This window comes from Haliotis rufescens, unplaced genomic scaffold, assembly GCF_023055435.1.
Source record: "Haliotis rufescens isolate VD_foot unplaced genomic scaffold, xgHalRufe1.0.p SCAF_14, whole genome shotgun sequence".
NCBI lineage: Eukaryota > Metazoa > Mollusca > Gastropoda > Lepetellida > Haliotidae > Haliotis > Haliotis rufescens.
The window spans coordinates 34,017,162-34,028,756 of record NW_025963824.1 but is presented as its reverse complement, the minus strand read 5'-3'; the positions used below and the strand labels follow the sequence as shown (position 1 = coordinate 34,028,756).

Genomic DNA, 11,595 nt, shown 5'->3' with positions numbered 1-11,595 from the left:
TAGCCCAAGAGAAAATGCACTGTTTATAAGAGTCTTGAGGGAATGTTTGGGTTGTTAATGGCGGATGATCGACATAATATTCTGCAGAGTATTCATGTATTCTCTCAACAAACATTTAAACCTTGTTATAGTTCTACCTAGAATCATACAGTGCATATACAAAGACATGACACCACTCGATTTTACGAACTTTGAAAAGTCCCAATGTGTTTACTGTTAAATGTAGTTGTGCTTTTAGAAACTAACGCTGAAAGGAATGGAAACTGAAAGTAATAAATGTAAGTTTTAAATAATGAAACTGGATAATGTATCTCTGGTCTTGTACTAAACCGATTTTATTGTGTATTGATTTTACGGTGGCTTATTACAGCCGAAACGAACACATCTTGTCCTTCTTTGATAGGCATTCGGAAGTTGGAGGACTACATTAGGATACGGTTTATGGCTGAACAACTTCTTGGTTACAATTAGGAGCGACGTTCCGGTGTAGGTTATACCACCGTTATCAAGCTCGTGACGGTGTTGGAACCAACACCGAAACGACGCTCTCAATTGTAAAACGGAAGTTGTAGTTGTAGATTACATGTGTATCACTATATATTTGTAAGGACCGAAATAACAGAGGACCATCTGAGAATAACTACATTAGATTACATGTGTATTACTATATATTTGTCAGGACCGAAATAACAGACGACCAGCTGAGAAAAATTACATTAGATTACATGTGTATCACAATATATTTGTGAGATCCTGTGTGGACAGTCTGGCGTCCGTGGATACAGGCACACTTTCCTGTGTGGACAGTCTGCCGTCCGTGGATACAGGCACACTTTCCTGTGTGGACAGTCTGGCGTCCGTGGATACAGGCACACTTTCCTGTGTGGACAGTCTGGCGTCCGTGGATACAGACACACTTTCCTGTGTGGACAGTCTGGCGTCCGTGGATACAGGCACACTTTCCTATGTGGACAGTCTGCCGTCCTTGGTTACAGGCACACTTTCCTGTGTGGACAGTCTGGCGTCCGTGGATACAGACACACTTTCCTGTGTGGACAGTCTGGCGTCCGTGGATACAGGCACACTTTCCTGTGTGGACAGTCTGCCGTCCTTGGTTACAGGCACACTTTCCTGTGTGGACAGTCTGGCGTCCGTGGATACAGGCACACTTTCCTGTGTGGACAGTCTGCCGTCCGTGGATACAGGCACACTTTCCTGTGTGGACAGTCTGCCGTCCGTGGATACAGGCACACTTTCCTGTGTGGACAGTCTGCCGTCCGTGGATACAGGCACACTTTCCTGTGTGGACAGTCTGCCGTCCGTGGATACAGGCACACTTTCCTGTGTGGACAGTCTGGCGTCCGTGGATACAGACACACTTTCCTGTGTGGACAGTCTGCCGTCCGTGGATACAGGCACACTTTCCTGTGTGGACAGTCTGCCGTCCGTGGATACAGACACACTTTCCTGTGTGGACAGTCTGGCGTCCGTGGATACAGACACACTTTCCTGTGTGGACAGTCTGGCGTCCGTGGATACAGACACACTTTCCTGTGTGGACAGTCTGGCGTCCGTGGATACAGACACACTTTCCTGTGTGGACAGTCTGGCGTCCGTGGATACAGGCACACTTTCCTGTGTGGACAGTCTGGCGTCCGTGGATACAGGCACACTTTCCTGTGTGGACAGGCTGGCGTCCGTGGATACAGGCACACTTTCCTGTGTGGGCAGTCTGGCGTCCGTGGATACAGGCACACTTTCCTGTGTGGACAGTCTGGCGTCCGTGGATACAGGCACACTTTCCTGTGTGGACAGTCTGCCGTCCGTGGATACAGGCACACTTTCCTGTGTGGACAGTCTGCCGTCCGTAGATACAGGCACACTTTCCTGTGTGGACAGTCTGGCGTCCGTGGATACAGACACACTTTCCTGTGTGGACAGTCTGCCGTCCGTGGATACAGGCACACTTTCCTGTGTGGACAGTCTGGCGTCCGTGGATACAGGCACACTTTCCTGTGTGGACAGTCTGCCGTCCGTGGATACAGGCACACTTTCCTGTGTGGACAGTCTGGCGTCCGTGGATACAGGCACACTTTCCTGTGTGGACAGGCTGGCGTCCGTGGATACAGACACACTTTCCTGTGTGGACAGTCTGGCGTCCGTGGATACAGACACACTTTCCTGTGTGGACAGTCTGCCGTCCGTGGATACAGGCACACTTTCCTGTGTGGACAGTCTGGCGTCCGTGGATACAGGCACACTTTCCTGTGTGGACAGTCTGGCGTCCGTGGATACAGGCACACTTTCCTGTGTGGACAGTCTGGCGTCCGTGGATACAGGCACACTTTCCTGTGTGGACAGGCTGGCGTCCGTGGATACAGACACACTTTCCTGTGTGGACAGTCTGGCGTCCGTGGATACAGGCACACTTTCCTGTGTGGACAGTCTGCCGTCCGTGGATACAGGCACACTTTCCTGTGTGGACAGTCTGGCGTCCGTGGATACAGACACACTTTCCTGTGTGGACAGTCTGGCGTCCGTGGATACAGACACACTTTCCTGTGTGGACAGTCTGGCGTCCGTGGATACAGGCACACTTTCCTGTGTGGACAGTCTGCCGTCCGTGGATACAGGCACACTTTCCTGTGTGGACAGTCTGCCGTCCGTGGATACAGACACACTTTCCTGTGTGGACAGTCTGGCGTCCGTGGATACAGGCACACTTTCCTGTGTGGACAGTCTGCCGTCCGTGGATACAGACACACTTTCCTGTGTGGACAGTCTGCCGTCCGTGGATACAGACACACTTTCCTGTGTGGACAGTCTGGCGTCCGTGGATACAGACACACTTTCCTGTGTGGACAGTCTGGCGTCCGTGGATACAGACACACTTTCCTGTGTGGACAGTCTGCCGTCCGTGGATACAGACACACTTTCCTGTGTGGACAGTCTGGCGTCCGTGGATACAGACACACTTTCCTGTGTGGACAGTCTGGCGTCCGTGGATACAGACACACTTTCCTGTGTGGACAGTCTGCCGTCCGTGGATACAGGCACACTTTCCTGTGTGGACAGTCTGCCGTCCGTAGATACAGGCACACTTCCCTGTGTGGACAGTCTGGCGTCCGTGGATACAGACACACTTTCCTGTGTGGACAGTCTGCCGTCCGTGGATACAGGCACACTTTCCTGTGTGGACAGTCTGGCGTCCGTGGATACAGGCACACTTTCCTGTGTGGACAGTCTGCCGTCCGTGGATACAGGCACACTTTCCTGTGTGGACAGTCTGGCGTCCGTGGATACAGGCACACTTTCCTGTGTGGACAGGCTGGCGTCCGTGGATACAGACACACTTTCCTGTGTGGACAGTCTGGCGTCCGTGGATACAGACACACTTTCCTGTGTGGACAGTCTGCCGTCCGTGGATACAGGCACACTTTCCTGTGTGGACAGTCTGGCGTCCGTGGATACAGGCACACTTTCCTGTGTGGACAGTCTGGCGTCCGTGGATACAGGCACACTTTCCTGTGTGGACAGTCTGGCGTCCGTGGATACAGGCACACTTTCCTGTGTGGACAGGCTGTCGTCCGTGGATACAGACACACTTTCCTGTGTGGACAGTCTGGCGTCCGTGGATACAGGCACACTTTCCTGTGTGGACAGTCTGCCGTCCGTGGATACAGGCACACTTTCCTGTGTGGACAGTCTGGCGTCCGTGGATACAGACACACTTTCCTGTGTGGACAGTCTGGCGTCCGTGGATACAGACACACTTTCCTGTGTGGACAGTCTGGCGTCCGTGGATACAGGCACACTTTCCTGTGTGGACAGTCTGGCGTCCGTGGATACAGGCACACTTTCCTGTGTGGACAGTCTGCCGTCCGTGGATACAGACACACTTTCCTGTGTGGACAGTCTGGCGTCCGTGGATACAGGCACACTTTCCTGTGTGGACAGTCTGCCGTCCGTGGATACAGACACACTTTCCTGTGTGGACAGTCTGCCGTCCGTGGATACAGACACACTTTCCTGTGTGGACAGTCTGGCGTCCGTGGATACAGACACACTTTCCTGTGTGGACAGTCTGGCGTCCGTGGATACAGACACACTTTCCTGTGTGGACAGTCTGCCGTCCGTGGATACAGACACACTTTCCTGTGTGGACAGTCTGGCGTCCGTGGATACAGACACACTTTCCTGTGTGGACAGTCTGGCGTCCGTGGATACAGACACACTTTCCTGTGTGGACAGTCTGCCGTCCGTGGATACAGACACACTTTCCTGTGTGGACAGTCTGGCGTCCGTGGATACAGACACACTTTCCTGTGTGGACAGTCTGGCGTCCGTGGATACAGGCACACTTTCCTGTGTGGACAGTCTGGCGTCCGTGGATACAGGCACACTTTCCTGTGTGGACAGTCTGGCGTCCGTGGATACAGGCACACTTTCCTGTGTGGACAGTCTGCCGTCCTTGGTTACAGGCACACTTTGAGCATCTGTTCCCTTCTTTCACCCAGGGAGTGAGTGAGTGAGTTGGGTTTAACGCCACTTTTAACAGTATTCCATTTATACCACGGCGTGTCAGCTTAATTTTGGAGGAAAGCCCGAAGTGAAACAGGTGTCAGTCGTTTACCACTTCAGTGAAACCCACGAGGACGGGCATGGTGCTGATAAACCTAGAAACATGATCGGGTATTCGAACCCACAATCACAATTTCTGGCCTGCCTAAGGGACGCAACTCCGCACAGCCAATAACGGCGCCTTAGACGACTGGGCCACCCGTGCCCCTTCTTTCATCCAATTGAGAGGGGCGATCGGGTAGCCTAGTGGTCAAAGCGTTCTCTCGTCACGCCAAAGACCCGGGTTCGATTCCCGACATGGGTACAATGTGTGAAGCCCATTTCTGGTGCCCCCCGCCGTGATATTGCTGGAATATTGCTAAAAGCGGCGTAAAACCATACTCACTCACTCCAATTGAGAACTTGGTACAATGGGTCGGTCAACTCCCTGCAAGTGTTCAACTAGTGTCCTGTGGAGCAGCAGGCTCTGGACCCAGACAGCATCTTGGTCTCACCCCTTGTCCCTACTGTACTGGGGTAGGGGCCTGGCCATGGATACTGTTCTCCTGGAAGTCAGACCGCATAGGGAAGTTAGCCATCATGCTTGGGTCTTTTGTCCCCTGCTGCGCATGGGTGAGGCTGTGTTACTTTGTCTGGTCGGCTGCCATCATTTTGATACGATGCGACGACATCCCATCACATACAGTGGGCTGCTGTTGACGTATCGACCCCGTCACGCCACTACCTGGATGAAGCCACGTGCAGCTGGATACTGCAACTTATTGAAATCAATTGCAACAGCTGTTCCACATCGTTCACGTCACAGCGCATGCGCCCAACGTCCTATTCAACTGGCAACTGTGATAATGAACGTCGCCCCGATATATGTAAGTAAGTTTATTGTAATGAGTACTTGTTCTACTTTAATTATAACTTGTTGATGATCATCTCGCTGTGACGTACATGACTGTGGCCTCAGTGTCAAGCTTGGCTGAATTGTTAACATACTGCGTCACAAGTTGCTGTTAAATATTGATTCGGAAGATGAGCCATAACTCGCGCACGCAACTGTTCTTATTACTGTTTAAGTCAGTCATTCATTCATTCATTCATTCATTCATTCATTCATTCATTCATTCTTGAAGCATATAGAGGAGCCGCCTCGGTTGACGCACGGACGTCCTCCAGCCATTGTTATTATTATGATGATGATGATGATGATGATGTTGTTGTTGTTGTTGTCGTCGTCGTCATCGTCATCGTCATCATCATCATCATTATTATTATGATTATTGTTGTTATTATTATTATTTACAGATTAAAATTTAAAAAATGCAGCAAAGAGGGTTTGTGTGATCCTGGCACAGTCAGGCTGGTTAGGCTCATCATCAGCTCAGGGCCCTTGCCCCCTCTACACGCAGCCCAGACAGCGAATGGGACTTCTCTCAGAAAGCGCTGCCTAGTCAAACGTACCAAGAACTTTTCGGAGAATGTGGAGACTCCCCAACACTGCAGCCTTCTGCATTACCCAGATTGTCAGAAGGGCTGTATTCCCGGTAGCAAACACGGGTACTCTCCCAATGTCAGTCAACAGAATGGGAGGTACCAAACCTAAGGCACCGAGAACAATGGGGAGTCGGACAACTTAGTACTTTGGATGCAAGCTTGACATTGAAAGCGAGGTCCGCATATTTGCCATGTTTTTCCTAAATCTTGTCAATCACATTACGGTCAAAGGGGACAGAAAATTCAATGATATAAATGATTTCATTGGGTTTATCAAAAAGGACAAGATCAGGTTTGTTGGCCTGGATACGCCTAAGTCTGTGAATGGGCCTATTCCAAAGAATTTTGTATTGATCATTTTCCATGACGCCCTCTACATATTTCGGGTCGTACCATGGGTGGACCTGTGTCAAAACCACAAGCATGGCGAAGACGGGAATAAAATGATCGAGCCACCCCATCATGTCGCTTAAGATACTGTGTTTGTGCCAAAGCTGGGCATCCTCTGACAATGTGTTGGACTGTCGCATTAAATTCATTACATAATCTACATTTCATATAAAAATTTTGATGCAAAATCACACATTGACGGTTTCGAGTGGGAAGTGACTGGTCCTGAGCAGCAAACAGAAAGCAATCTGTGTCACTTTTCAGGCCAGCCGACTTCATCCAAGCGAAGGACTCTGCAGGGTTGCCTACCCTCTCAACTCACTGCACATAAACTCGATGCAGTGGTCGTTCAGATAGCCTCTCCTTGAAAAACTGAGTCTGGGCCGATTTGATATGGTACTTCGCTTGGTTGACACTCATTTCTGTACCGTCCAGCAGAACAGAACCATTGAGATTATGTCTCGTTAAAGAAAACTGTGGAATGCCTTGTTTTCATCATCATGAGTCTTGACTTATTGTTATTATTATTGTTATTGTTGTTATTTCGTTTATAGAGAAATGTTCTTCAGGTGTGCAGCGCCCACGTCAATCTGTTGGCGTCGTCGCCTCGCGGTCAATATCAATACAGCTCTGAGTGAGTGAAATGGTAATGGCGAGGTTTGTGCCGCGCCAGCTGATCCGGGGTCACGTGCGTCGAAGGGGCCTCACATCATCTCAGCCAATTATGCAATTAGTCGTCAATCCTCGGTTACTACCGCTCTTTACAGGATACCCTACCGCCTTCTGCCGTCCAAACTATCGCTCTTTACAGGATACCCTACCACCCTCTGCCGTCCAGACTATCACTCTTTACAGGATACCCTACCACCCTCTGCCATCGAGACTATCGCTCTTTACAGGATACCCTACCACACTCTGCCGTCCAGACTATCGCTCTTCACAGGATACCCTACCACCCTCTGCCGTCCAGACTATCGCTCTTCACAGGATACCCTACCGCCCTCTGCCGTCCAGACTATCGCTCTTTACAGGACACCCTACCGCCTTCTGCCGTCCAGACTATCACTCTTTACAGGACACCCTACCACCCTCTGCCGTCCAGACTATCGCTCTTTACAGGACACCCTACCACCCTCTGCCGTCCAGACTATCACTCTTTACAGGATACCCTACCGCCTTCTGCCGTCCAGACTATCGCTCTTAACAGGATACCCTACCACCCTCTGCCGTCCAGACTATCACTCTTTACAGGATACCCTACCACCCTCTGCCGTCCAGACTATCGCTCTTTACAGGACACCCTACCGCCTTCTGCCGTCCAGACTATCGCTCTTAACAGGATACCCTACCACCCTCTGCCGTCCAGACTATCGCTCTTTACAGGATACCCTACCGCCCTCTGCCGTCCAGACTATCGCTCTTAACAGGACACCCTACCGCCTTCTGCCGTCCAGACTATCGCTCTTAACAGGACACCCTACCACCCTCTGCCGTCCAGACTATCGCTCTTTACAGGACACCCTACCACCCTCTGCCGTCCAGACTATCGCTCTTAACAGGACACCCTACCGCCTTCTGCCGTCCAGACTATCGCTCTTTACAGGACACCCTACCACCCTCTGCCGTCCAGACTATCGCTCTTTACAGGATACCCTACCGCCCTCTGCCGTCCAGACTATCGCTCTTTACAGGATACCCTACCGCCTTCTGCCGTCCAGACTATCACTCTTTACAGGATACCCTACCACCCTCTGCCGTCCAGACTATCACTCTTTACAGGATACCCTACCACCCTCTGCCGTCCAGACTATCGCTCTTTACAGGATACCCTACCGCCTTCTGCCGTCCAGACTATCACTCTTTACAGGATACCCTACCGCCCTCTGCCGTCCAGACTATCGCTCTTTACAGGACACCCTACCGCCTTCTGCCGTCCAGACTATCGCTCTTTACAGGATACCCTACCACCCTCTGCCGTCCAGACTATCACTCTTTACAGGTTACCCTACCACCCTCTGCCGTCCAGACTATCGCTCTTTACAGGATACCCTACCACCCTCTGCCGTCCAGACTATCGCTCTTTACAGGACACCCTACCGCCTTCTGCCGTCCAGACTATCGCTCTTTACAGGATACCCTACCACCCTCTGCCGTCCAGACTATCACTCTTTACAGGATACCCTACCACCCTCTGCCGTCCAGACTATCGCTCTTTACAGGATACCCTACCACCCTCTGCCGTCCAGACTATCACTCTTTACAGGATACCCTACCGCCCTCTGCCGTCCAGACTATCGCTCTTTACAGGACACCCTACCGCCTTCTGCCGTCCAGACTATCGCTCTTTACAGGATACCCTACCGCCTTCTGCCGTCCAGACTATCGCTCTTTACAGGACACCCTACCGCCTTCTGCCGTCCAGACTATCGCTCTTTACAGGATACCCTACCGCCTTCTGCCGTCCAGACTATCGCTCTTTACAGGACACCCTACCGCCTTCTGCCGTCCAGACTATCGCTCTTTACAGGACACCCTACCGCCTTCTGCCGTCCAGACTATCGCTCTTTACAGGACACCCTACCGCCTTCTGCCGTCCAGACTATCGCTCTTTACAGGACACCCTACCGCCTTCTGCCGTCCAGACTATCGCTCTTTACAGGATACCCTACCACCCTCTGCCGTCCAGACTATCACTCTTTACAGGTTACCCTACCACCCTCTGCCGTCCAGACTATCACTCTTTACAGGACACCCTACCACCCTCTGCCGTCCAGACTATCACTCTTTACAGGATACCCTACCACCCTCTGCCGTCCAGACTATCACTCTTTACAGGATACCCTACCACCCTCTGCCGTCCAGACTATCACTCTTTACAGGTTACCCTACCACCCTCTGCCGTCCAGACTATCGCTCTTTACAGGATACCCTACCACCCTCTGCCGTCCAGACTATCGCTCTTTACAGGACACCCTACCGCCTTCTGCCGTCCAGACTATCGCTCTTTACAGGATACCCTACCACCCTCTGCCGTCCAGACTATCACTCTTTACAGGTTACCCTACCACCCTCTGCCGTCCAGACTATCGCTCTTTACAGGATACCCTACCACCCTCTGCCGTCCAGACTATCGCTCTTTACAGGACACCCTACCGCCTTCTGCCGTCCAGACTATCGCTCTTTACAGGATACCCTACCACCCTCTGCCGTCCAGACTATCACTCTTTACAGGACACCCTACCGCCCTCTGCCGTCCAGACTATCGCTCTTTACAGGACACCCTACCACCCTCTGCCGTCCAGACTATCGCTCTTTACAGGACACCCTACCACCCTCTGCCGTCCAGACTATCACTCTTTACAGGATACCCTACCGCCTTCTGCCGTCCAGACTATCGCTCTTTACAGGTTACCCTACCACCCTCTGCCGTCCAGACTATCACTCTTTACAGGATACCCTACCGCCCTCTGCCGTCCAGACTATCGCTCTTTACAGGATACCCTACCACACTCTGCCGTCCAGACTATCACTCTTTACAGGATACCCTACCACCCTCTGCCGTCCAGACTATCACTCTTTACAGGTTACCCTACCACCCTCTGCCGTCCAGACTATCGCTCTTTACAGGTTACCCTACCACCCTCTGCCGTCCAGACTATCACTCTTTACAGGTTACCCTACCACCCTCTGCCGTCCAGACTATCGCTCTTTACAGGTTACCCTACCACCCTCTGCCGTCCAGACTATCGCTCTTTACAGGTTACCCTACCACCCTCTGCCGTCCAGACTATCACTCTTTACAGGATACCCTACCGCCCTCTGCCGTCCAGACTATCGCTCTTTACAGGATACCCTACCACACTCTGCCGTCCAGACTATCGCTCTTTACAGGATACCCTACCACACTCTGCCGTCCAGACTATCGCTCTTTACAGGATACCCTACCACACTCTGCCGTCCAGACTATCACTCTTTACAGGACACCCTACCGCCTTCTGCCGTCCAGACTATCGCTCTTTACAGGACACCCTACCACCCTCTGCCGTCCAGACTATCACTCTTTACAGGATACCCTACCACCCTCTGCCGTCCAGACTATCGCTCTTTACAGGACACCCTACCACCCTCTGCCGTCCAGACTATCACTCTTTACAGGACACCCTACCACCCTCTGCCGTCCAGACTATCGCTCTTTACAGGACACCCTACCACCCTCTGCCGTCCAGACTATCACTCTTTACAGGATACCCTACCGCCCTCTGCCGTCCAGACTATCACTCTTTACAGGATACCCTACCACCCTCTGCCGTCCAGACTATCGCTCTTAACAGGATACCCTACCACCCTCTGCCGTCCAGACTATCGCTCTTTACAGGATACCCTACCACCCTCTGCCGTCCAGACTATCACTCTTAACAGGATACCCTACCACCCTCTGCCGTCCAGACTATCACTCTTTACAGGATACCCTACCGCCTTCTGCCGTCCAGACTATCGCTCTTTACAGGATACCCTACCACCCTCTGCCGTCCAGACTATCGCTCTTTACAGGATACCCTACCACCCTCTGCCGTCCAGACTATCGCTCTTTACAGGATACCCTACCACCCTCTGCCGTCCAGACTATCACTCTTTACAGGATACCCTACCACCCTCTGCCGTCCAGACTATCACTCTTTACAGGATACCCTACCGCCCTCTGCCGTCCAGACTATCACTCTTTACAGGATACCCTACCGCCCTCTGCCGTCCAGACTATCGCTCTTCACAGGTTACCCTACCACCCTCTGCCGTCCAGACTATCGCTCTTTACAGGTTACCCTACCACCCTCTGCCGTCCAGACTATCACTCTTTACAGGTTACCCTACCACCCTCTGCCGTCCAGACTATCACTCTTTACAGGATACCCTACCGCCCTCTGCCGTCCAGACTATCGCTCTTTACAGGATACCCTACCACACTCTGCCGTCCAGACTATCGCTCTTTACAGGATACCCTACCACCCTCTGCCGTCCAGACTATCACTCTTTACAGGATACCCTACCACCCTCTGCCGTCCAGACTATCACTCTTTACAGGACACCCTACCACCCTCTGCCGTCCAGACTATCGCTCTTTACAGGATACCCTACCGCCCT

General features: G+C 52.0%; 2 protein-coding genes across 3 annotated transcripts in view; one reads left to right on the top strand and one right to left on the bottom strand.

Moving 5' to 3' along the window:
* Window positions 1-963: 963 nt before the first annotated feature.
* LOC125379234 (protein PRRC2C-like) lies at window positions 964-5,159 on the bottom strand. Its single transcript, XM_048395482.1, has 2 exons — window positions 5,094-5,159; window positions 964-4,470 (listed from the first exon to the last, which is right to left on the bottom strand). The coding sequence occupies exons 1-2, from the start codon at window positions 5,157-5,159 to the stop codon at window positions 964-966; spliced, it is 3,573 nt and encodes a 1,190-aa protein (XP_048251439.1).
* A 191-nt stretch (window positions 5,160-5,350) lies between these two features.
* Window positions 5,351-11,595, top strand: part of LOC124122553 — a 42,419-nt gene continuing 36,174 nt past the window's right edge. The window contains exon 1 of one of the 2 annotated variants that reach the window (XM_048395317.1): window positions 5,351-5,447. The gene's annotated coding sequence lies outside the window, so the exon portion shown is untranslated. Of the gene's footprint in view, window positions 5,452-11,595 lie in introns of both variants that reach the window. The other variant, XM_048395318.1, reaches the window with a different exon arrangement.